Below are 26,997 nucleotides of genomic sequence, written 5' to 3' on the forward strand. Positions count from 1 at the left end.
CAGAATCAAGGGTTACCCTGAGCACCCCGGCTTGTAGAGAGGGATTGATCGTAGTGCTGTGATGGAAAGGTCTGGGGAGGGGACATGGAGAAGTTGGTGGATAATGTCATCCCCTTCACACTGAGGAATAAAGAAAACTTGGGAGCCCATATGCAAGACTTTTATCTTTGTTATGGTCTCGTGGAAAGTCAAAAATCTTGATATTGGAGCATCTGAGACTTTTAAGAAGCTTGGATTTTATTCTATAGAGTTTTGGGTCTCATTGGCTACTGTTCATTAACATGGGGCTACACATGACCAGGATGAGCTTAGATTCGCAGCAGGTCAGTCCATGGGTGATTGCTGGGTCAACAAAGACCATTAAATGCTTTTCGGATGCCCCATCACTGTATGTGGCTAATCCTTTATCATAATAAAAATGGAATTAAACAGCAGAACAGCCTTTTTTTTTTTGGGTTATGTTTTGGTAATTAGTTTTTTTTTGTTTGTTTTCTTTAATTTGGTGCTACCCAATGCATAGACTGTTTTGTGCTCAGACGTCTTCACCATCCCATCACCCGTACCATTTCTGTCTGTCTCGCAGTAACGATGAACTGTATGCATGAATATCACGCCGTCGTTCGGACAAACAAGCATGCCGCAACCCCCATGGTGCCCCGGAGTAGTAATTGTGCTATTAATAGTGCCATGTTTCCTTTTCAGATGTATATCGATCTGTTTTCTGTATACTACATTGGCGACTTTATTATCCTTATTCTTTGACCTCTGAAGTGACAGATCTAGAAGGACATTTTAAAGACAACTCCACCCAAAAAAATCATACACTCCTTTTTTTGGTGGGAAGGTGATGGTAGCAGCCGGTGCTAAAAATGTAGGGAGGGGGTCAGCAAGGGACAGGGGTTGAGAGTGGGAGGGGGGGGCGTGAGAGGGAGAAGAGAAGCTATCTGAGGTTGTATTTACCTCATTTGAAGATCTGATGACATGTCCTCATTCTTTGAGGGTAATTGCACTTGAGTGAACGCCCCTTCCCCTCCGCCAGTGCAGGTGTACTATCTGTACCCCCATTCTGCCATGTAGCACAGCCCTGTGCTCTTGATTTTGGTTTTCGCTCGCAAATGGGTGAGCAATCATTGGTCAGCGCAGTCACTTGACCGTGCTGACCTATGAGAAGCACTTATGGCAGCTCTGACTAGTGAGTGCTCGCTGATTGCGATTGAAATTCAAGATCCAGAGCACAAGGCTGTGCTGCATGGCAGTACCGGGGTACAGATAGTACAGTGCCACCAGCGGAGGGAAAGGCAAATATAGCGGGGTAGGTGCCGATTGGAGGGGGTAATTGCATTTTCATAAATTCACCTGGGAAAGTGAAATTACCCTTTAAAACCACAGGATTCAAAGAGGGTATACTTATGTCCATCCAGATGTACACAGCCTAGTCCAATCTAGCAGGGGAGAGAACCTGATCCTTCTCTGCTAGAGTTTCACTCTCATTTCAGGTCCCCCTCCCTACTCCCCATGCTAAGGCTGGGCACACACCTTACAACCATCGCAAGACTTTTGTCTTGCGATGGTTGTAAGGTACTTAAAAAAACGTACGATCTGCCCATCTTGCATAGGCAGATCGTACTTGCGATGATCGCAAGCCACGCCCCCTGAGGGGCGGGCTTCCGATGACCGCAATGCCGAACAGGCAGTGTGCGCTTGCGCACACCGGCCCTACGGCTTTTATCGTACGGACATGCCACAAACCCGCCGAACATCGTACGATGCTCGGCGGGTTTTCGAACATGTCCGTAAGTTTAAAGTCGTGCGACCTTACAGTAGTAGAGGTCGCACGGCTTCCACACACCTTATGATCGCGGGAGTTCTTGCGATTATCGTACGATTATCGTAAGGTGTGTGGGGACCTTAAGACTAGACACCAAAAGGAGATGAAGCAGACTGGTGAGCTCATCCCTCTATCTCTTCCTCTGTCTCCCCCTCCTGTCAGCATGTTCCTTGAACTGCGGCACACCTGCTCGGCTCCTTGAGCTGCTTTTTCCTCAGCTTCTCTGAGCCCTGCTGTACAGGGACGGCAATAGGCTGATGTGGGTCAAATTCAGTTACGCTTACACTGCTCACATTTCAGAAAAACACATGTAATGATGCATTAATGATTCCAGAGCTACCTATATGTATCATTCCTATTGGCCCACAGTTGAGCTGCAAGTATAATTTTATGCAGGCAGCGTGTTACCATCACTTTCTACCCAAACTAAAAATGTGCTTTGGATGGAGCACGTCTTGAAATATAACCGGCTTTTTCTAAATGTTTAATGTTTTGTTTTTTTGTTAATGGCTTGTAAAAACCTTGTTCCTTTTAATTACACTGCGATATGTACAAGGTGGTAACAAGTGTGAATAATTTATTTATAATCCCTCTTGTCATTTTTTCGCTTCTTCAAAAGGTTGTGCTAATGCCTTCTACAAGGCAAAATGACTAGAACGCGACCCAAATTAAAGCCTATTTATTAGACTCCAAAGACCCGTGGTGAAATGTAAAAATGAGAGTTTTTTTTGGTCCTTCTGAAGAAGCTCGGGTTAATTAAGGACAATCACATCTCTCTTGATGCATTTGTACCCTAGAATACATTGGCGTGTTGGGGTGTAAGAATTTCCAGCCTACGGTCCGATATTAAAAGCTTTAGAAAGCCGATATTAAAAGCTGTAGAAGCCCTGTTGAGCTCAGAAATTGCAGACACCTCCAGCATCCAATCAAAATTCATCTCTCACCAGGCTTACTAAAGAAGACAGAAATCGATTGGTTGCTCTGAAGTTCTGCATTTTGCCCCTCATTACACTTATCCTTTGTATTGCGAAAAATGGATCTGATATTGACCCTTGTATTACCCAAGCACCTGTCAGGAATGGATGCAGACACCTTAGTCGGAGTATATAGTGGCGAGTTGCTTCACCTCTAGCAGCCGCCTTTCTCTTCAAGGAGAACTATGAGGTGAGTGATTTACACTCATCCTCATAGTCAGAGCCAACATGTGACAATGAAGCTGTCATAGGCAGAGCCAGCTGTCAATCAGCCAGCAGGGTGGATCTTGACAGCATTGTCGGGTTCCATCCCATCTATGGTGCTCTCTGTATATATCGTGGGCAATAGCCTGCTGTATACTGAGCTTTGGGTCATGGAAGGAGGTTAGTATATGTCCTCCTGTGACCCTAAAGAGAACTATGGGATGAAAAGGTTACCCCATAGTGCTCTTTTAAGGCTTGTGCGCCTACCGGTACTTAGATCCCCCAGGACTTAAAGTATACACTGTGGCTATAAATGTCACAGGTGGCCCTCAGCAACAAAGGAGTAGTACTGACTGGTGACAAAACAAAAGATATAAACAGAAATGTAAGGTAGCAGACAGGTTCTGGAAACAAAATATAAGACAGGAACTGGTTACAAGACAAAGGCCACGAGAGAGAAGACTGTACAGGATTCACCACGACTAGAATGCAAGATTCAAGGTCAAGATGTACACAAAGCAAGATAACGACTTGTGCAGACAGGACTAGACTGAATTATCACAAGCTCAGTGCCCTGAGCTAAATAAAGTGTCACTAACCAACCCCCAGGCTGAGAGGAACGTGTAGGCAGGCTGATTAGCCTGATCAGTGTGCAGCTGACAAGAGGGTATGTGGCCACCAGCAACCTCCAGAGGGAGCTGAGAGTTTTGGACAGGCATAGGAGCATTAGACATGCTCCTAACAACAACCTAAAGTCTTAAATGCTACCCAAACCTGTTTTTTGCTCCGCTGCTCTGGCCTCCCTTTATTGGCTGGGGGATTACCATTCCTAGTGGTGAACCTGTTCTCTGCCAATGGGAAGGATTGATTGGCTGGTGTTGGTTAGACGGTCCCCCTTTGGCAAAGAGCAGTTGAGCGTCGTCCTCAGCAAAAGAGATCCCAGAGAAGTCCACAGGTAAGTATTCAACAAATTTTGTAAGCAGTAATAGTGTCAACATAGGTTAGCTTTTTTTATTATGCAAACAGGTCCACTTTAATTCTGGTTGTATTGGAAACCATTAGCTCTTGGTTCTAAAGGGCCAATTTAGCATCTACAGCAACATGTCCAAAATCATCTGCAGAGATCTGATTGTCTGTGGTGGTTAGATAGATCGGTAGCTGTGGTGGTGGATAAATCTCTCTTCTTCCTTCTTGCAAGGTAATTTATACTCAAGTCACATGTAAAAAAAAAAAGGAGATACAAGAGAAAGGGGCTGAAGTTTGTCCCCCTTTTTACACCTGCTTTTCTTTCTGTCCCCTTGCAAAGATGGCACAACTCCACCCACACTAATTTTTTTTATCTGTTGAGGGCTCATGTGGTAGCATGAGTCCTCAACATCTTTTGAGGACTCCATGCATCTGTTGATTCCTCATCTGTTGAGTCCACCTGTATCTACCTCTTATCTACAAAGCCATAAAGATTGCGCCACTGCCAGTGCCCCGGTGATTTATTCTATTTTCAGCTGAAATCCTTTGGGGTGGCTTGACACCATCAGGGCAAGGAACCGAGCACAACAACTATGTACCCCTGGACTTCAGTTTGTACGAGAGCATTGTATATAGCAAGCCTTTTACAAAGCTTTCAGCCAACTTCCAATTGCTTTGTTGAAGACTTTACCGCGACCTTTAGCATCAGCTTGGAGATGTTCCATGGGATAGGAGCAGGAGCTGTACTTTGAAAGCTCTCTAAAGCTTACTGAAAGCTTTGCAAATGCTTTGTGAAGGCTACACAATAAATCAACGTTTAAATGTTGCCCCGCCAATCCCCCTCCGTACATTTTCGAATAAATAGCAATGTGAATACTTTTTTTCTTTCTTTCTGGTCATGACCATCATGTCATCATGACTGCACATCAGTCTGTGTTGTGGAGGGCAAAGAACATAGTTGGGTCCCATAAAGCAGCGTCTTTACCCGCCGGCGTTGTCAGTTAGTAGAGAGTTCACACCCACCATCCGCACAGGAAAAGATATTTACATTGCAATTGATTAGAAAATGTACTCGGGACAATGGGGAGGCATCATTATAAAATGTATTGTGTAGCCTTTCCTTCTGCTTATAATAAAGGGAATTCAGTTACACTTGGCACTTTGCTCCTTGCACCTAAAATATGTGGCAGGTGGGTGGAATTGGATCTTTTGCAGGGGTATCATCAAAATTCCTGAGAAATATAAATCTATATACAAGATTCAAAGACCCAGCAAAGATAGCATTGGCTTTTAAAGTACTGCTGTTTATTAAAAGCAGAATTTGTCAGTTTCCTGCGGTGTATAGGAGAAATATGTCCTTAAAAGTTTATTCTGTACATTTCCTTGGACTTGGGGCAATAGTGTTGGGATTTGTGATGGATTATCCCAAGTGGGGAGTGATGACCCTGTCTGCCTTGTCTTGATTGTTTCCAACTTTCCAATTTTATTGCACTTTTTCCCATTCTACTGTGCACACACACATCCTGAGACATTTTGCTTCATTTTAGGCTGCAGAATTTTGGTGCCGATAACTTGGAGCATTGTAGATGGGAGTCTGAGATTTCAGTATCAGAATTTGCGATGTGATAAGAGTTTTCATGGTGGCATTTCCAGTATACCTTTTGTATGAGCCTGGGGTGAGTTTAGTGGTTAGGGTCCAAAATCCAGTGTACTTATCGCACTAATGACCGAATAATACCCTTATTATTCGGTCGGGTGGGTGCCAAAGTGACTGCAGATGCCTCTGCAATCCAAGATAAGTATATGTATCAAGTCACCCGCACTCCAATAGGATTTCAAGTCAAAAACGGTTTATTGACTTGATTGCCATCACATCTTATAGCAATATATTGCTGTGTGATGGCAATCAAGTCAATAAACAGTTTTTGACTTGAAATTCTATTGGAGTGCGGGTGACTTTATACATACACTTACTTTAGTGGTTAGGGGTTGCCCTATGTTGTGCTTTGCCCATGCAGGACAAAGCAACAGGTCCACTTAACTCCACCAGTATAACAGATGATAAATGGCAGTGGAACTCCCGCACCGGGAACTTTTTTTTTTTAATCTAAAGAATAATGTACTAAATGTAAGCAGTTTATGGAGTCTCACGGGAGGTTTCTTAGGGCTCGTAGCATCTACATTCTTCTCATCATGTATCCTTTGCACCAACAAAAATGTAATCTACACAACTGCTTTCTTCAAAATTTAACAAAACAACTTTTATTCAGTTCAACTTTATTGCTTGTGGACGTCCAACTTCTGCCAGACACAAGCTCCTCCTGGTATAGGACCTAATTATGGAGGCTCCATGATGAAGCCTTACAACAGGGCAAAATTGGTCAGATGTGTGTCTGGCAGAGGTTGGTCACCCTCGGAATAATGGAGGAGAAGAATATAGATGCTACAAGCCCCAAGAAACCTCCTGTGAGACTATAAACCACTCATGTTTTGTAAGTAAGGCTTCAGCTTCTTGTTGGTGTATCTCAAGTGGTAGATGAAACACAATTATGGCCAGAGCACCCATGGCTGGTCTCTCATTTAAATTCAGCCTGGGAGCTTCAGTCTAAATTTTACTGCATCTTGAAGTGGATGTGTGTCCAGTGCAGATTAAAACATGAAGGCAGAATCTTTTTGCTTCCATTAATACTCCATACCTTTGTTCTGAGACGATGCATGCCTGTTTTCCAGGTATCTCTTTGGTATTTTCAAATGCCATGTGTGAATATTCTCCTGGATGGTGGCATCAACCAGTGGAGCATAATGCTTGGCCTCTAATCTCTCTTACCTTTCAGCCTTCGAAGATCACGACAGCGCCGTGGACGACCGGGACAGCGATTACCGTAGCGAAACCAGCAACAGCATTCCACCACCCTACCACACCACCTCTCAGCCCAACGCCTCCGTCCACCAGTTCCCTGTGCAGCCGCGACTGCAGCAGCAAGGCGGTTCCCGAGAGTCCTGTGTAGACTCCATGCAGAGCTACGACCTGGACTTTCGGGAGAGGAGGACCATGAGGTAAGTGCTGCCGAATGGAGAGCGTAAGATTTCTGGTACCTCAAGTAAGGGTTTTTGTTGTTCCGTGCAATCTGATTCTGAAATGTCCTTTTAAAATATATTTAGGAGCAGAAAATTCAAAAGCTCATCATACTGGACCAGAATTGTTTATAAGTCCTTGTGAGTCTTCATTAATCTTCTTTTTTTTTCCTGGTAGGTCACTGATTTTTAAAACGCGTGTTTCCAACCAAACTTTTTTTTCTTTTTTATGGATCGAGTGCAGAGATGTTAGAACCTCTGTTAGGTCTTTTTGGTGGGTGTGCAAGGAGGAAACCACCACCAGCAGAAAAGTCCAGATTTGTTTTTTTTCCGGCTGTTATGTCATAAATAGCCAGCGCATTTCAGGGGCTCAAAGGGTATACCTTCCACAGGGCTTGGTGCTGTGGAACAAGGTGGGTACTTGACTAAAAAATTGGAGGGGTCGTTCAAGATGGCAGTGAAGTCTTTAGGCGATCCTACTAATTATCCCTCCAGATCCCTTCAGTTTTATCAGCCCGGCGCACACTTTGTTCAACAGTATAACGCCTCGATGAAGGGGGACCCTTTTGAACCCCAGTAACGGCCTTTGGCTTTTTATAACATGGGTCTGAATGAAATCAAAACTTTAAACATTCTACTTTTAGTGATTTTGTAAAAAATTTCTCCTTGCACATCCAGTTCATACCCAAACAAAGAGCAGACCATCGGCCACTAGTCCTGGGAGAGCTGCCAGAGAAGAACCATACTCTCCACACTAAAGAATGATTGTCCAAGTTGTCCCCATCGTAAGAGTTTACGTCTCTTCTATTCTGATGACAACTGAACAAATATTGGATTTCCCATCACTTCAATCATGAAGCGATGGTCACCAAATTAAATAGGGGGAGGGTGATTCTATGGGGTAAAGGAAAATAAAATAACCATTTCTATGCCTACCGCACTCCATCCAAAACAAAAATAGAAAAAGTTTGGTATTAAAGAAGAGCTCGGATTTTTAGGAGAGTTAAATTTTATGGGAATTGGCGTGACTCCTTCATCGTAAACCAATTAGAAAAAAAAAACTTTATTCAATCGAGCAGAGTGGAAAAACCCGATAGTTGAAAAGCTCTTGATTTACTTGTATGAATGGGTATACAGCATTAGCATTAGGAACTGCTGACATCTTTGAATGCAACCATTTAGCACACATACCTGCTTTCCTTGCATCATTATCTGCACAGGCATTCAATGGGGAACGCTCTGAGCCTTCTCCTGCCCTTTGCTTAGCTCTTCCTGACATCAGAGGCTAAATGGATGCATTGAGCTAAATAGGTCAGTACACGCCGGCCCAAGGCATAACGTTCCTTTCATACTGCATTGTCTCGAACACTCCAGTGACGAAGTCTAGTGGAGCTCTGATCAGTGTCAATTTTCTCTTTGTCAGTGCAGTGAATAAGACCTTAAACTTTTGTAGATTTAGAGCAAGGACCTGCTCAGCTAAAACTTGCTAAATGAAATGGTTGTTGAACTATGAATCCCCTTCAGGTGTGTATAGCACCCGTCAGAGTTCTTCTTTAAAGTTGGATGGGGAAAGATTTGCACTTTGTTTGTAGTCCACAGAGGTGATTCTGAGCCGAGTGTGTGAGTTGTGACGGCTCAGACCTGTGAGAAAAAATTTTATGCATTTGTGCTCAATTCAAATTGCGACCTTCTCCAGGTACCTGATGCCAGCTCTGGTTCCCCTGTAGAACACCTAGGCCGCTCTGTAATGCACAGTTGCTGTGGGTTTTGTTCTGGACCCACCCTCTGCACCCATCTGTTGAGCCATCACTGTGATGGGCAGCCACGTCATGTACCAGCAGCCATAGTAACCTACATGAGGGGGCATGGCCCAAGATGTGACCAGGGAAACTGGTGAGCAAATGCATTATATAGTAGCCTAGGTTATGAGGCTCCTAAGCACTCTTCAGGTGATGGAAGAACTGGAAGTGTTTACAATTTTTTTTTTTTCCCCCCACAGGTCCATTTTAAAGCTAAACTCCAGGCAAGCATGTAAACACACATATAGAATTCTTATATGGGCATGGTTTTACCTGCCAAAGGGATTTTTAACCTGGTTCAGCCAAGCTTGTCATTCAGGTTCCCCTGCCAGACTGCACAACCACCTCCTAGATCTCCACTGCAGCAGCAGAACAGCTTGGTGAAGAACACACCCGTACCTTGTTGATTGGCTAGTGAAGGAGCAGCAGCTCACTGATGAGTCCTACCTTTGCTCTCCCAAACTCTCCGACTAGGAGAGGGAAGTACCACCACTGGAAGCACATGTGCTGAGGAGGAACATGCTGGGTGCCGCTGGCAGCGTATTAAAGACTTCTGGCAAGGCACATTTTGCTTCTTGCCCTAGTTACTTTGAAAATACAATTATTTTGTTTTGTTTTGTCTGCCTGGAGTTCAGTTGCACATGTCACTTACACATAGTAAAGAAAGGTAATTTATTCTTACTTTACAGTTTTACTAGGACTTTCACTTTGGAGGCTCTCCGTGTTGGGGAGCACATTTTTGAGGTGGGGTTTGTCTTTACAATGAAACGCCTGATGGGGTACAATTGAAATGGATGATACTTCTTCTGTGGATGCTGTTTGGAAGGCCACCATTGGACCAGTTCCAGACTCATCCATCTGGAAGGAGGCCACAAATCGTGCCAACATCAGACCAGTAAAAGGTTAATGCTGAGCATCTGTGCAAGTGTGATGGGAGCCATTGTCTCCTGCCGGGGTGGGGGATAAATAGGCAGGTTTCTTCTTAAAAAAATACTTATTGTTGCTGTTCATCCTCCTCACTTCCCATATATTCTGGATATAATGCTTATTTTGTCTAGGGGGAATCTTACAGAGAGATATTTACCTTAATCCATGGTCCTGAGGCAGTTGATGCTCCGGGCCTTATTTTCTCCCGTCCTGGAACGTGGACTGGCTCGCAACATCCTTCTTTAAAATGCACCACCCGCAGCGGCCGCTGGTCCCACATTCTACGTGATAGCATTGGCCAAAGGGGAGGTGACAACGAGCGAGAAAGAGGATCAGTTGTGACCGACTTTGGTGTAGGGTAAGTATTCCTCATATTTAGAGCTCCTTATGGCTAAACAAGCATTGTATCCTGAATATACCGGGAGTGGGACAGTATGGACACTTCTTTTTACTGTGTCCATCCCAAACACTGCAGACAGCTGTGGACTTAATAATTTGCCTTAGATCCATTTTTTTAATAACTGACACATACTTCACATCTCTCAAACAACCAAAAGCGATGTTTTCTAAAGCAAAAAATTTAAATTATGTGAAGTATTTGCAAGTGTAAACAGTCATTTCCTTCCTAAAGCTTTAATTTCTAGCAGAAAGTCCTAAAAAATGTGATGCCTTTCACCATCTGTTATTGAACTCATGGAACACACATTGTGAATCTAGACCTGCTTGGTTACTGAAGTCCCTCTTACATTTAGGCCCCGTTCACATTGAGCGATTTATCGCGCGATTTTTGTAGCGATATCGCTCATATTTCCGCACTATATCGCTCTATGTAGCTTCACCAATACAATTCAATGTAGCTGTTCACATCTCGTCGCTCAATATCGCTCAATATCGCTTGTAGCTCGTCGCTGGTAGCTTGTCGCTTCTACATGACCCTTTTTTAGAGCGATTTTGAGCGATATTGCTCCTGATTGCATACAGCCCAATAGGAAGATGTCGCGCGACACGTCGCTCAACGTCGCGCGATTTGCATGTCGCTCAGCAATATCGGGGTCTTAGGGGCCCTCCAGGAGAGAATTCAGCTCCATTTAGACCCCATTCACACTGAGCGACATGGAAATCACGCTACTTTGAGCGACATTGAGCGACCTGTCGCGCGACTTCTTCCTATTGGGCTGTATGCAATCAGGAGCAATATCGCTCAAAATCGCTCTAAAAAAGGGTCATGTAGAAGCGACAAGCTACCAGCGACGAGCTACAAGCGATATTGAGCGATATTGAGCGACATTGAGCGACGAGATGTGAACAGCTACATTGAAATGTATTGGTGAAGCTACATAGAGCGATATAGTGCGGAAATATGAGCGATATCGCTACAAAAATCGCGCGATAAATCGCTCAATGTGAACGGGGCCTAACTTACAAAGACTGGCTGTTGAGTGAATTACAATCCTTATCTCATTAACTTCCACAGGAGAGCCAAGGGCTTTGTGATGCCCAAGTCCCAAATCTGAAATCGGGGATGCTAACTTGCACTGGTTGTGTGGGGACTTGTGAACATACTGTAGGTTCCTGCACAGTTTTGTATGTACGTATGTTAGCAGCCTTCCCAACAACCAGTGCTTGTTGGAACAGCGGTTGTCAGATACCTGATCAGACCTCGCACAATTCAGAAGTTAATGAAATGAAGGCTATAAATCACTGAACAGCCCTTAACTTGGAAGAATGCAGCAGAGGTTTGAAAAAGAAGAATGGTACAGATATTGAACTGTAATCTTTAGTAGTATTTTACAGGTATTGCTCATCTCGGTAATAAAGAGTCGTTCGCAAATCATGATGATAAGCTGTTCTGTATCATGCTGTCTTCTGCACTGTTTCTACTCTTCCTTTTTCTTTCCTTTCAAGGCGATATGATAGCGTAGATTCCACTGCAAATGGACGGCACGACCTAGAGTCTGCGTCTGAATCTAGTCAGCTGACAAGCCGCCACTGTTCCTTAGAGAGCAGGCATTCTCTAGATCTGTCTGATAGGTGGGTCAACTTGTCCGTTACCCCCCGTGCACCCCCTGCTTGTTCCGTGGTTTTGTCCTGTGCAATGCGCGTTGTATGTCCTCTATGTCGTTGCTGTGCACAATTACATCCCAAATGTAGCTAATCATGTCTGTCCAAGTGTGATGAGGACCATTGCCTCCTGTGGGTGTGGAGTTGAAACAGGGAGTTCCTTCAATAACCATATTGTGTAGCTTTTAGTGAATGCCAACAACAATAGCCAAGAATATTTCCTTTAAACATGCCTTGTCCTCACTTCCTAGAGGTCTTTATTGCATTTTGTGTCTCTGAAAATGTTTGCCCTCCCTTGCTGTCCCAGTGACCACTGGTTTTGGGACAAGAAGTGAGGCATGGTCTTGCCAACTGGGATACAACTATGGAACCCCAGAGGTTCTTACACGTCCTAACTCTATACAAAACGTAAGGCCTATTCTAGCATTTTGTGCCTTCGTTTAGTATGCACTTTCCAATGGCGGTACTAGAAGCCAACCTCAAGTGTTGGGGCAAAGTCTCAAGACACTAGCACTCCAAAGCAGTCCATAATTCACTACAGAGGACAAAACTGTGGTGGGGAGGGTGTCTAACAAGGGTCCTTAACCATCAATAAATGTGCCAACCCATCATATTACAAGTCCAATTTGTGAATCTTGATAACACTCCCTGTTGGCGGCATAAAAAGGGTTGCGTAGTAAGGCCTGCGAGGTGGAACTCCATAAAACAGAACATGGCCAAAGGTTTGTGGATGCCTGACCTTCACAACTTCCAGGAATTGTGCTTCCATCTTTGTGGTAATAGTTTGGGGAAGGGCCTGTTACACTATGACACTGCCCCTGTGGACAAAGCCAGCTCCGTAAAGACATAGGTGTGGAGAAACTCAAATGATCTGCACAGAGCCTTTGGAATAAATTGGAATGCCGATTGTGAGTCACGTCTTCCTGGTTGTGGAATGAGATGTCCCAACAAGCTTATATAGATGTGAGGGTCAGGTGTCCACATCAGTTTGGCCATGTAGTGTATTTTAGAAGATTCTTGTTTAAAGTAAATAGGTAATGAGAGAAATATGAGAGCTGCCATCATGACCTCCTAATGGAAATGCTAATGGCCTGGGTGTTATGAAAATCTTATGTCTTCAATGCTATGTCACTAATCTAAAGCAAACCTGAAGATTAGGAAAGTAAATTCAGGAAGTTTTATCTGCAGATTTGCTCCAGGAATTATTTCGGACAGATGGTCAGTATGACCTCCACATTGACATGTTCTAAATTTCTTTTTACAGCCAGCTACAGTCCTACAGTCCTGTGAGCCTTCTATTCAATTTTCCTAACAAAGTGTAATGTGCAAAATTAAAATATGGCTTATATGATGCAATCAGTCAGTAGCAATAACATAGCGGTTTATTGCTTTTCTGAGTCCTCCTTGTAACCATTCACCTGTTAATACTGCTAGTAACTTCTCTTGACTGCTCTCAGTTTTGGGTTTTACCCTTGGGGTTGAACCTTTGTCCAAGAGATGCCCAGCCCCCACAAGTATTGTCCTGAGCCTCTATGTAAGATTTCTCTCCTCTGCTCCAGTCGTAGTCACAGTAAGGTCCAGTTTGCTCTAATTTGCTTGCTTTGTGACATAATGCCCAACTCCAACTAACACATTTTAAATAAGAACTCCATTGAATAATTAACCCTTGCAGTGGGGCTACCTCATGCACTGTAAGGGTTCACTGCTCGTTTTGGTCTAGGGGTTAAAATAAAGAAAATACACTCGCCTGATCCTCTGTGCTGCTTGGTTGCTAGACCCCTCTTTACTGCCTCTTTACCTCCCAGGCTCTGGCAGTGTAAGTACACATGACATCATCTCATCTATTGAGCATATCTTCATTTTAGCCCTAGACCAACATGAGCAGTCCAGCTCCACAACGGTTACAATACAAATAAAAGGTGACTATTGTAAGCACCGGCATCCTTGTTTCTCCCAATCCCTCCAACTACCACTTTTGCCTGACACCTTGGCCTGTTAAAGGTAAATAAGACCTCTACTGGCAGGATCGAGAGATAATAAAACGATGTTACAGGGGGATTCAGAAAACCAAAAACTGGTGTCAGTGCAACTGACAGACTACATCATATGACATTTTCTTTGTTGCCCATAGCTACGCTTTAATGTGGCAATTTTTTGTAACCTGTAAATCCTGCAAGCAGATCTGCTAAAACCAGCTCTGTTAATGTTATTGACAGACTGCTTAGCACTTTTTGTATCTGCCCACCCATAGTTCCAATTTAACATCGCCCTTAAAATATTTTCTAAATCCTTCGGAAGTGGTGACCACTCCTAAGATTATCCTTTGCAGAATATTAATTTCATCAGTGCTACAAATACTCCACTTTTGTTGAGAAAAAACAATCCCCTCTGGGTGATCAGTGTACATTGCAAGGATTTTCACTAGGGATGCACCGATTGCGATGCTAGTATAGGTATCAGTACCGATGCCGAGTATTTGAGCGAGTACTCGTCCATATGCTCCGATACCTAGCCTGATACTTGAGCTTCCGGTATCAGGAAGCCGGGCAGCGAGTCATTACACACTGCCCGACTTCCTGATTTAGCCAAGAAGCCGGCTCCATGCTCTCTTGTCACTTTTGATGAGGGAGCATGGAGCCGGCTTCTTGGCTAATCAGGAAGCCGGGCAGCTTGTAATTGCTGACTGGCTTCCTGGTTGGTCGGGAAGCTGGCCAATCAGGAAGCCGGGCGCCATGTAAGGACGCGGATCCCGGCTTTCTGTTTGGCCAGGGAAGCCGACTTCATGCTCCCTCATCCCCTAGTGACGAGAGAGCATGGAGCGGGCTTCCCTGGCCAATCGGGAAGCTGCGGCACCCGGTTTCCTGATTGGCCAGAAAGCTGGCTACATGCTTTCTTATCATCTAGTGACGAGAAGCATGGAGACGGCTTCCCTACTAATCGGGAAGCCGGGTTGTGAGTCTTTACTCGCCGCCCGGCTTCCCGGCTAATCAGGAAGCCAGGCGGCGAGTCATTTCACGCCGCCTGGCTTCCTTAATGGGACTTCCAGTATCTGTGCTCGTTATCGGCGAGTGCCGAAAAAAAATATTGGTACTCGATGCCGAAAAACCGGTATCGGTGCATCCCTCATTTTCACAAACTTTGTTGCACATTCCTATCTTTCTCTGTTCTGAAGAAAAACCATTTGGTTCACCATATCCTTTTCTAACTGGTTTCTGAATGGGTGAGTCAGGTTCCTTATAACCACCTGGGGCACTTTCAGTGTTCTAATGAGGAAAGTTGCAGGGTCTGGATCCCTTCCGGGAAAATGTGTGAACCAATCGCACAAGTAGGAAATTACATGTCCAACAGTGCTCTGAACTGTACAGAACACTTCCAGGATGCCATATTGCATCACATTTTTTTGAACAGCGGCATCAGATTAAAATTGAAAGATCATTTTTAATAACGGTAAATTACAAAATAGCTTGTCCAGCACTTTCACATGCATGCATGCATGCATACATACCTACCTACCTACCTACCTACAATGAAAGTGGAGTTTTCCTTTAAAGATTATAACACAGTGTCCTGTAAGGGTATCTATGTAGAGTCCTGTAGAGTTTAGATTGACCACCGTGTTGTATGCAATTTTTGTTGATGGCAAGTTTTTGTTCCGCTTAAAAACAATGCTGCAATTGCCAGATATTCTGCTTTTTTATTTTCCCCCTTTTTTGTTTTATTTTATGAATTTTAATAAGTGGGTATGTAAGCTGTTTTGGTCACATGAACAGTGTTTTTATTGCTTTATTTTTTTCTTCTGTTTCCCCCCCCCCCTCTTTTCTCCCCTTCCTTACTGATACCTTATACATATATGGTAGAAATCCCTCCTTAGTTAGAAAAAATAAAATTAGAATCATTCCTGTAGAGACAGGGGCTGTCGATAAAGAGTGGGAAGATGAATGTGAAACCATAGGCAAGCAGCTCATAGAGGACTTCCTGCAGGAGAGTCGGAAAAATTGGCAGGTAGCCAACCGGGCAAAGAGAAACCTGGACATAGAAATGCGGTTCGGCCTTCAGGAGTTTACACCCAGTCAAGGCTTGGTTCCAAAATCTTTTTATCACCATCCAGAACAGCACAACGCTAATGGCAGACGGAAAGGAAGAAAAAAATCTTCCAGCCAACGTCTTCAAAAGGTTAGCAATGGAAATGCACAAAAGAGAACGCCAGGCCCGCGAACTCCAAAAGCACAGGATGCTCAGCGCACAAAAGACGTTATTTGGTCCGGTTCATCGCTTAAGAGTAATGACGAACCCATCATCTCTTTATATCCTGTTTTAAGGCCCTATAAAAACGGCTTGCTGGTGAAGAGTGGAAAGCCAACTTATAATGCCGATCAAAAGGATGTAATTCAGATTAAAATATGTCAGCAAACGGTGGACAAGGAGCCAGGCATAATAGGTCACAGTTCTTCGCTTGATACTCTGGAGGAATATGACAGCAGTGCTTCGGATGATCAGCTGTCGCCAATTTCTGGGGATGAGTTGGAAGAACTAGCCTTACTTTCGCAAAACTGGGGTGGTCCTAGCTTGTTTTACTCCAATGGGTTCACTTTAAATTCCTTAAACTCAGGTTCACGTGATTTAAAACCTGGACATTATACAAATAGCAGAAAATATGGCTGCTCCATGCACAGCCTTAAGCTATCCCCAGTTGAGGAACCCAATGAAGAATATGTAGATACGATGGATGAGTTACAGTGTTTAGTTGAATCCGTTTCAGAATACTTGGCTGAGAAAGAGGAAGAGATTAATAGGTTTCACCCTTTACCGGTCAGTAACGTAAACAGCGGTGGGGTTGCAAAGAAACAAAACCTTGAAGATAAATTAGAAGACATGACTAATGACCTAAACAAGGGGAGCTCAAATAACGAAATTAAGTCTGAATCGCTTCCTGATTTGTCCGGCATCAAAAACACAGTGAACTCTTTATTTAGTTCATTCACGCAGAAGGTTGGTTCTGGGGCAAAGCACATAACCACATCAGTAGAAAAGATCGTTTCCTCACCTCCAGAGAAACCACAGCTTCCCAAAACTGGGGGGATATCGAAAATATTTAACATTCGTCTGGAGACCAGTGATGTGAAGAAAAACAACAGTGAGAACCTTGGCTTTCAAAGCGGGCAGAAATCAAACTTATTTGGTGGATGCGAAGCACCTGGACCAGCCAACAAAAACAAAGAAGGCTTTAAAGAGCCATCTCAAACAAGCCCTGCTGATTCCCTTCCATCAACCGGCAATCTTCCTTCACCACAGTATGCTCAGAAAAGTGTTGATAATGTTTCTGGAGCTCTTCAAAAGGTACTAACTGAAAAATGTGCAGTGGCACCCAATAAGACAAACCCTGTTTGTTTGCTGGACAAGCCACCCTTCGACAAAGTCGACCTACCTTCTGAAAACAATCAAATCAATGTTGTTGTTAATGTAAAAATGAATAGCGGTAACGATCAACAAGTCAAAGAATTAAACACATTGAACACCAGCAGTGATGCAGCAGGAACGCATGTCAATTCTGTGGAACAGGTCTCTTCTCTGCCTAAATCTGAAGAAAATTTAAAGCCATCCACCGTTGTTAATGGTAGTGATCACAAGCCAGTAGCCAATAATGTTTCTGAAGCAGGCAAGAGATCTGAGATGGAATTTTTTCATCCCTTGAAAAAGTCCTTCAGTCAGTTTTTGTTGCAGCCTTCAGATAGTTCGACCAGCAATACAGGTAACATGGAAAATGCGAGAAGCTTTCAGTCAGAAACGGACATTCATAATAAGACTTTTGGGTTAGATAAAATTAAAATTCCCTTTTTCAGTTCTTTCAGTTTAGGGGGCAAAAAAGATTTGGAGAGCAGTACAACAGATTCAAAATTACTTAGAATGACGTCTTCTGAAAGTGTTTTCTCAGCACATGAAATTAATAGAAGAGATGGTAATGAATCAAAATCAGAGGGAAGTGTTCATAAAGAAACACTTTTAGGTGAATTTTTTGCGGACGACTCTCTTCAAAGGAACAAGGAGCAACCCTTAACCAAGTTTGAAAAAGTAGAAAGAGCCAATGTGATCTTCCAACAGGAGGAAGATGGCCAGAAAGATTCCACTAGTCTAATAATGCAGAAGACTGTGCATGCATCTGAAATGGAAAGTAGCCAAAAGAATCCCATTAGTGGTATACACAACACATGTCCTAGTGCTAGTGAAACCAAGGAGAACTCTAAAGGTTTTATCTCCAGGCTCTTTAGGTTTCCATCGACTGACAACCTAACTGTAGCCAAGGAAAGCCTGGTCAAACAAAGTGAAAGTTCTCAGGATAAAAAATCTGGAGGTTTCTTTTCAGGGTTGTTTAGGGTCTCATCCTGTGATAATCTTTCAAGTGTCAAACCAAATCCTGCAAGCTTTGTAGGACCCCAACAAAAAGACCATGCTCGTAGCAGAGTTCAAGATGGTGGTGGTGGCGGCTGTTTAGAAGAACAGTCTGGAGTATTCAGTAAGCTTTTCTTGCCTGTGCAGAAAGAAAATGAAAGCAATTTAAAGCATTCAAATGCAAATGGTTTAGAAGGACAAAACTGTGGAGATGACTTGAGCATTGGTCAGCACCTTAGATCTTTAGATTGTCGCTCACGTGATGTTTCTGTCCAGTTTGATTTCGAGACTGAAGACTCGGGTTTATGTTGGATGGATGACTTTGAAAATAACATGTACCCATGTGATGGTCCCGTTTCAAACAAGCATACAGGGATGGAAACTAGAAGCTTTTCAAGTTATGAGTGGGAGTATGATGTTCCAGACTGGTATCCAGAATTGCCTGTGAAGGAGCCCTTTGCTTGTTATGCCCATGGAAGCACTGAAGCTAATGACATGATGTCTCCCAAACTACACGACACTGTAATTAATTTGTGCAAGAAAGATCAAAATGATAACAACTGGATTTCATTTGTACCATTAGAAGAGGGACATGTGAAGACAAGGGACTCTAGTTTGATCGCTGCGTCCTACAAACAGGGTATTGACTTTTCCTCAACACACAATGATGCAAGTAGTTTGGGTGATGGATTACCTCTAGACCTGAGTTATTCCTCACAGTGTGACCATTCTCTGTGGAGCTTGATCGATCACAATTCTTTAATTTTTAATGACAATCCAATGTTCTGTCTTGAAGATGATGAGTACTGTGAATGGTTGGCGTTGCTAGAATTCGGGTTGTGGTGGCAGTCTGAAGATGGCGATTGTGGATATTACATGTATAGTGATGGGTACTATGTGTATTCCTTGTTAACTGACCCTACGGGTGAATATGTTTATGTCTGTGAACTAGACACAGAGCTATATCTAGACTATGAAGACTACATCGAACCTGATTACTTGGTAATGGATGATATTATAGTTTGTGGATTCAAGGTTCCATTTGGCAGTGGGGAGCTACCATGGTTAGTTGAAGATCAGATTTTTGAGAGCCACTCTTTAAATAGCCCCCTTGATTTCTCTTTACCAAGAAGTGATCGGTTAATGAACTTAAACCTGGAGACCTTCTCTAATATGTTTGAAGAGTCAATCCACTGCCAGAGAGACCAGCCTGTGGATTTTTCTGCTCGCAAACTTCGAAAACTGAAAGTGGACCTTCGATCTGATGGTGAAGGAGTTTTCCTTGATCGGCAGTCTCTTGACCTAAGCATGTGTCCACAGTGGCATTCTACAAGACTGGATGCAAGCGTACAAGGGCATGCAAATTCTCTTTCCTCAGGTACGTCGGAAGCTCATCGAGTATCTAATTCCTTCCCTAATCTCGCTGAAGGATCAACGTCAACTAGTGAGAAGTCATCAGAGAAAAGTGAACTTAAGAAAACCTTGTTTAACCCCGTGTCCTCTTTATTTTCTTCTCTTGGGGGCCTACTAGCTAAAAATGAAGATAATAAAACTCATACCCCATCTTCTGAAGGTCGATCACCTGTCCTGAATGGCATTACTGGAAGTGGAGTAACAGTCACCACCCATAATTATTCTGTTAATGAGAAGCATGCACAACCCACCCAAGAAGATTACATCCGTTATCCAGAAAAGGGCAGAAGGGACACAATTCATAGAGAGAGTCGTAGCTTGCAAGATGTACTTTCAAGTAGAATTAATAATGAAAAGACTCAAATGCCTATGCATGTCATGTCTGACAAACCTGTGCTCAGTCAGCCACCTCTTCAGATGCAAGGAAATGTTAACACAATGGATCAACAGCAGCACAGCCCACTTCCTGATGATGCCAAAGTCCCGCGTTCAAATGAATCTGAAAAAACACTGCTGAAGAGCGCCCTTGAAATTTTTAACATTACTGATAACGGCAATACTAAAACAGGCACAGACAAAAATACAACTTCTGGATTCTTTAACTTTTTCAAGACACAAACAGATGCATCAGAACTGAGTTCTCCTAAAACACAAGAGCAGTCACTGCTGAAGTCCAGTCAAAATGAAAGTCCAGAGAAAACCGTATCTGGCGCTAAAGAATCCCATGGCATTTCATCCATATTTGTATCAATCACTGATCTCTTCAAAGCTGAAACGGTGACTGCAAAGCCTTCTGGTGATGTCATACCTACTACTTCAGCTGAAGCAAAGCTTGCCAATAAGCCAGTAGAGCATGACGTTAAAGAATCTCCTGGTATTTCAACCATGTTCGGTTCTCTAAGTGATCTCTTTAAAGCTGAAACCTTTATAGGAAAGCCTTCTAGTGATGTGACACCTCCTTCAGCTGAAACTATTTCCAATAAGCATGTAGAACATGACAATAAAGATTCCTCGGGTATTTCATCCATGTTTGGTTCCTTAAGTGACCTATTTAAAGCTGAAACTGGCAAGCCATCAAGGGATCTGACACCAAGTCCCTCGGCTGACTTTAAAATTGTTAATAATCCGGTAGACGTAGACATAGAAGGCGCACGACCATCTGCTAGTGCATCTCCAAGAAATAAAATTTTGAGGAAACAGGAGACCTTTGTAGATTGCAGTCAGAAAACATCCCTTGATGCAGAGCATGGTGTTCGTGACCGTGAACCTATATTTGTACAGTCAAAAATTACATTTCCAAAAAAAGCAGTGAAAGATTCACATCAATCCTTGAGTGAGCAGGGTGTTAGTCCAGCCCTTCCTCCACAAGAACAGATCAAGCCTTTGTTTGGTTCTATTGGTCAGTCATCTATGGGATCTGGAGAGAAGACTCAGCCACCACTGGCATCTAGTCATCAAGCTGCAAATGTTTCAGGACCAACTGTGCAGCCACAAAGAAAGCCAGAGCAGCCCAGCATACCTATCCTTCAGACTAGCCAGATAGCAGACAGTCTGTCTCAAACAGCAAGCAATATTTTTTCTTTCTTTAGCAGACCAGAGACCTCACCGGGGGCAGTACAAAAACCACTTCCAACCAAAGAGCCAGAGTCGCAAGGCTTGTTTAAGCTACCTTCAATCTTCTCTTCAGAGAAGCCTAATGTTACTCCAGCACAGAAGGTTCCAGCAGAGAACAATAACACTCTCTCTAGCTTTTTTGGCTTTTCACTTTTTGATGAAAAGAAACCAACTGCTCCAGCCATGTCCTCGAGCACCAAGGCCCCTGAAACTCTTTCGTCAGAAGGTGGCCAAAGAAGAAATATAAAGTATGATGCAACTATGTCACACAAGGAATATAGCAATGATGGACCCGTGCATGTTCCGTTTAAAGACCATGTTGTGTCTGAGCAATGCAAATATAAAGAAAGTCAAGCTTCATATCCAAATAATAATAGTGATGATCAATTTCTAGGGTCATACAACAGTGAGGAAGATCAGCGATCAGAACAATGTCATCGTGAGGAAGATTCAGTGTCTGAATTGGGTGAATGTCTGGAAGGCTCATCCTTAGAACCATATGAGTCTAGGCAACTTTCAGATACAGAGGTGTGGAGAAGTGAAGATGCTTTAATGCAACCACTATATGAAGATGGTTTCCAGCTTGAAACAGATTACAGAGATGTCTCTGAAGCAGAGGCCTTCCAGGGTATAGGTGGTGTAAGGGAGGAATGCTTTGATGTCCTGCCTGCAATGGATACTGAAATGGATGTGGAAGCCAACTCAGATGATGGTGCATATAATTCTGAATACACAATCGTAGATGCCGAAGCCAGTTTAGATAATGGTGCATATAGTTCTGAAAACACAATTTCGGCCCCATGTGATGACACTGGGGTGGGGTTCTTTGAGGATGGTGATCAAAACATTCATCCAAAAGAATATGAGGACGGTTTTATTGATGGTCTAGATAACACTGGCTCTGAGATTCCTGAGCAAGAGAGCAATGTTCTTGAAGAACCACAGAGTTATCTTTCAAGCAAAGAAAATTTGGTGAAATCCATGGATTATATTCCAGATTCGACTATCGAGTCTTCAAATACATCTTTGCAAAAAGAAGTACAGCTTTCAAAGGATGATGAGTTTTCACAGGGTAGCGTTTATCCTCCACAACATCCAAAGGAAAATATACCTTTACCTAAACTCACAGACCATTCTTTCTCCGCCAATGCATCTGATTCGGAGCAAGACAAGTCTGTGTTTGATTCATCCGCAGAAATGTTCTCTAGCTTTATGTCGAAAATTAATGTATTCTCTGGAAATCCAAGCGAGCCTCAGAAAAACCCACCTAGCTGCGGCTTTATGTCTCAAGCTTCATCTTCTACGTTTTCCAAGAAAAGCTCGTTCTTCGGCTTTCCCTCTGCTCCACAGGCAAGCGCCTTTTCGAATGACTTTTTCAGCTTATTTAAATCTTCTCCCGAGGTACCAAGTAAAATGCCCAATGCAGCACAGCCTGCTAATAGGGATGGCAGCATCCTAAAAACACATGTTAAGCTTGATAGCAGCTTAACAAAGTCTGATGGCATGTGTCAGAATGTCTTGGGGCACCTTAAAAATAATGAAGGCGGTAAAGGAATCATTTGTGAAAGTGAAAATACGAAGCAAATTAAAATGGCTGAAGAATCTGGGAGATCTATGGAAATGGAAGATGTATCAAAACTGTATTCAAATAGAGGCTTGGAGCCAGCAAACAAAAGCTCAGATATTAGTATAGAGGAGCCTGAGGCGCATCATAGAGATCAGATGCATGTAGAATTGAACATTGACGCTGCAGTTTTATCTGTCAATAACGAAATTGATAAATCCTTAGAGCCTACAATGACGGAATCTTCTGTTTTCGCTCTGGAATCCTCCAGTTTAATTTTGAAAGAATCTTTTCCTGATTCTACAGCAACAAATGAGAAAAGCTCACCAAGTTTTACATCGGAGACCCAGACTCCAGAGTCTTCTCCCACCCATTCTATCTTTAGAAAGATGTCTTCCTTATCTGATTCGACAACAGAATTGGATGCCAATAGGCAGTACAACAGCCAGTCCTCTGTTTTTAGCAATATGGAACTGACCACGGCTTTGCAACAGGATTCAGATAGAGGTCAGAATGGAAAGGACACAACTAGCGTGGCACCGATCCTGAAATGGGAGGCTGAAAATATTCATGAGATTGAAATGACAGATAATGCTAGTTGTCTTACGCAAAAGCTATCTCCAAGTGTAGGTGTAGAGAGCAGCCCAAGACCAGCCATGTTGCAGGCTAAGGAAGATGCAGTCAGTCTTTGTTCTGTGAGCTTCGACTCCTCCAGTACGGTGTTTTCACATTTTCCAGAGAAACAGCAAAGCAAAGACAAATTTGATATGGCAAGCTCGACTCCGACTTCATCTCCATCATCCCGTTTGGAGGCAACTTCTAGAAGTCTTGAAATAACTTCGGCAAGTTCGGTTGATGATCAAGATCCATCTGAAATGAAGACCTGTAGTGCCAAGTCAAGGTCTAGAGTCTTCACACCTCCTTATGCTGAGAAACCTAAAGCAAAGCTGAAAAGCATGATGAACAGGCCAGTTGATATAATAAATGGTGACCCCGATGCAGCCATTTATAATGCACCTAGACTTGCTGCTTTCCTATGTATGCTTATTCTAACGTAGTCCATTCACCTGCTATTAACATATAGGACTCCCTGTAGCCCTAGGTGGTCATAGATGGCATATTATTGTTTGTATGTAGAAGTCATGAACATAGCTGTCCTCTTACCTCCAAAATTCCTTTAGTGAAGACAGATCTTTAGCTAGCTAGTCTTTTGTCCCCCTTTTTAGATCCTTCATGCCTTTCCTCCATCAAGAACCAGGTGGAGGAAATTGCTGGCGATTTGTGGTTGTAGGTCTGTTGCTCATGATGGAACCACAGGACAGGCTTCAGAACCTTTGAGATGTTTCACTTAAAAATGACAAACTTCCGAATAACGTACATTTCTGGGACGTGTCCTGTGGGCTGCCATAAATGTGAATTTTCCCTTCGTCTAGGAGCTTCTCGTGTTCATTAGTCAAGTCATATATCTGTGCTTTCTCAATTGTGCTTAAATAATGATGAAGTTGGTACCAAGAATGTAGCTATGCAGATAATTCTCATTCATTTGTTATGAATTCTGACCTTCGGAGCGATCACAAAGCTCAGAAAGGTGACCGAAAGTCTAAACTCTAAACTCAATTTTTTGAGTTGGTGTTCTTGGTGCCCTTTTCAACCTTATGTCTGTTTTTTTTCCCTTCTAGCAGGTCCGTGATCAAACAAAAGACTGAATGTTTTTATGATGATGTGTTTCACTGTTTTTTTAAATTTTTTTTATTTAAAATGTATTTTTTTAATTAGAAAAAAAAATTGCCAAGTTTTTATTTTGGGTTAGTAACTGCGCTACGCCTTTTCGTGACTTGCTGGAGTGGAGAAATGTTAATGAAAATGGAATGTTCATGGTGATGAGGGAGAAGCAGAAAACTGGAAATGTTTTATACTGGCTGCACACTTTGCTCAGCGAAGGTTTATAGTGTTAATTCAATGTAGTGAGTTTATCAAATGTTTCAACAAGAGAAGAAAGTTGGGCACAGAGATCTGTTGCTGAGCTGGAATTTTTTTTTACAAATATCTTTGGGGTAATTCACAGCTGCATTAGGAGAGAAGGTGACCTTGTGTGCTCAGTGTCTTCAAACAAATCAAATTGTTTGTGTATGCCGCCAGTCAGTGGTAACCCAATGTTTTTATATTTGATGTTAAAAGCTGGTAAATCAAAGATACCTCTAGAAGGCCTCTCCTCTTTGTATTTTCTTCTCTCCTACTCTCTATTTTCTACTCCTCCTCTTTCTTTCTCCTCTCCCTTTTCTCCTCCCTCTCCCTCTTTTTTTTTTTCTCCTCCCTCTCCCTCTTTTTTTTTTCTCCTCCCTCTCCCTATTTTTTTCTCCTCCCTCTCCTCTCCCTCTTTTTTCTCCTCCCTCTCCTCTCCCTCTTTTTTCTCCTCTCCCTCTTTTTTCTCCTCTCCCTTTTCTCCTCCCTCTCCCTCTCCCTCTTTTTTTCTCCTCCCTCTCCCTCTTTTTTTCTCCTCCCTCTCCCTCTTTTTTTCTCCCTCCCTCTCCCTCTTTTTTTTTCTCCCTCCCTCTCCCTCTTTTTTTCTCCCTCCCTCTCCTCTCCCTCCCTCTCCCTCTTTTTTTTCTCCCTCTCCTCTCCCTCTTTTTTTTCTCCCTCTCCTCTCCCTCTTTTTTTCCCCCTCTCCTCTTTTCTCGTTGTTTCCCCTCTTTTTCTTTCCCTCTATTAGCTTTTATCAATACCCATATATAAAGATCTATGTTTTCGGTGTGTCCTTTTGGGCTCCGGACTTTTTGGGCTCCGTGCGGTGTTATTTGGTAATAATATCTTATAGGAATATTAATGGCTTGATGTACTTGCTGTGAAATTTGTTTCTTTGGGTTATTAGGTTTGGTTAGCTTTTAAGGGTTGTGCTGCTTCTAGCAATCTTCTTCTTTTTTTTTTTTCTAGAAGACTATTATTCAGGCCAACTAAGAAAATACTAATTTGGTTGAAATTTAAATGCTCACATAATTTGCAACACCCCCCACCATGAACAAGACTCCAGGGATATTTTGTCATGTTATGTGCAATGCTCGATTGTGGCACTGTGACACTTCCAAGTATTAAATACCTCTTACAAAGATTTTTTTATTATCCCCCCTGAAAATGCCTTCTGCTGCTTTTCTCTTCAGAAGATTGCCACCATCTTTGTTCAGGCTCCATCCTGTGTCACCATCTACTTTAAGGGCCCGTTCACATCAGTTGCAGTGCTTTTAGGCCAGATTCTGGCCGGAACGTACTGCCTCGCACTGCGGCTGGCTCACTTTTTAGTGGGGCAGGAGGGGACGTGGCGGGCCATTGAAGTGAATGGCACCGTAGCCACGCTCTCGGACCGTAATGCGATCGCCCCCCGCACGGGATCGCAAGGCACATTGTGCCTGCGGTCCGGTGCGATCAAAATGCTGCAAGCACTATTTTGATTGCACCAGACCGGAATTTTCCCATTCTCAGGGATATCCCCTCTTAGACAGTTGTCACGGGAAAAGATGTTCCCACTGGAAGATTTCCGCTCTAATCCTGTCTGGACGGCCTTTAGGAAGGAGGAGGAGGAGCTTTTCTGAACAGATAGCATTGTTGTATATTCTATGTCATGAATGTATTCCTGCAGGCTTGTGAAGTCTTTAATATCCTTCTTGCAGAAGCGGAGAGATGACACCGAGTGTTATTCACCCCACCAGTCAAGTGATGTCTTCATGTGACACCTGACGGGTTGATTATTTCTTGCGTGACGGGAAAAGTGCACGTTAGAGGTCCCATTATCCTTGTTTACCTTGTCACATCGCCCAAACAAATGTGACACTTTGTACAAAACAGTCTGACTCTGTATCTGCTGTGACTTCTCGAGACAAAGAGCAACTCGCTCTTCTCACAAGCGGCATTGTTTGCAGCACCATTAATATGCATTGTTTTACAAAAAAACCAGTGCGTAAAATAAAAGTAATTTTATTGTAATTTTAAAAGTATACACTTTGCTCTATAAATTGTCCTGTTTTAAAATAACAATAACATAGAACAAAGCATTTCAAAGTTATTTGCATTTGATTTTTCTTTTCCTGTTATGCAATTTTGATAAAGGCAACAAAAGAAATCCTTTAAAAAAAATAAATGTATGGTGAAAAAAATGACAAAAAGCTAAGGTCAGGAACGATTTAATTAGGACCG

At 43.0% G+C, this 26,997-nt stretch overlaps 1 protein-coding gene across 1 annotated transcript in view; it reads left to right on the forward strand.

Moving 5' to 3' along the window:
• Positions 1 to 26,997, forward strand: part of LOC108799480 (protein unc-13 homolog B-like) — a gene marked incomplete at its 5' end in the record, with an annotated part of 285,160 nt that overhangs the window by 49,323 nt on the left and 208,840 nt on the right. Inside the window, 2 exons of the mRNA XM_018571343.1 lie at positions 6,807 to 7,029; positions 11,679 to 11,804. Of these exons, the coding sequence (XP_018426845.1) occupies positions 6,807 to 7,029; positions 11,679 to 11,804 (349 nt within the window). The remainder of the gene's footprint in view (positions 1 to 6,806; positions 7,030 to 11,678; positions 11,805 to 26,997) is intronic.

This window comes from Nanorana parkeri, unplaced genomic scaffold (assembly GCF_000935625.1).
Source record: "Nanorana parkeri isolate BGI_ZX_2015 unplaced genomic scaffold, ASM93562v1 scaffold1737, whole genome shotgun sequence".
Taxonomy (NCBI): domain Eukaryota; kingdom Metazoa; phylum Chordata; class Amphibia; order Anura; family Dicroglossidae; genus Nanorana; species Nanorana parkeri.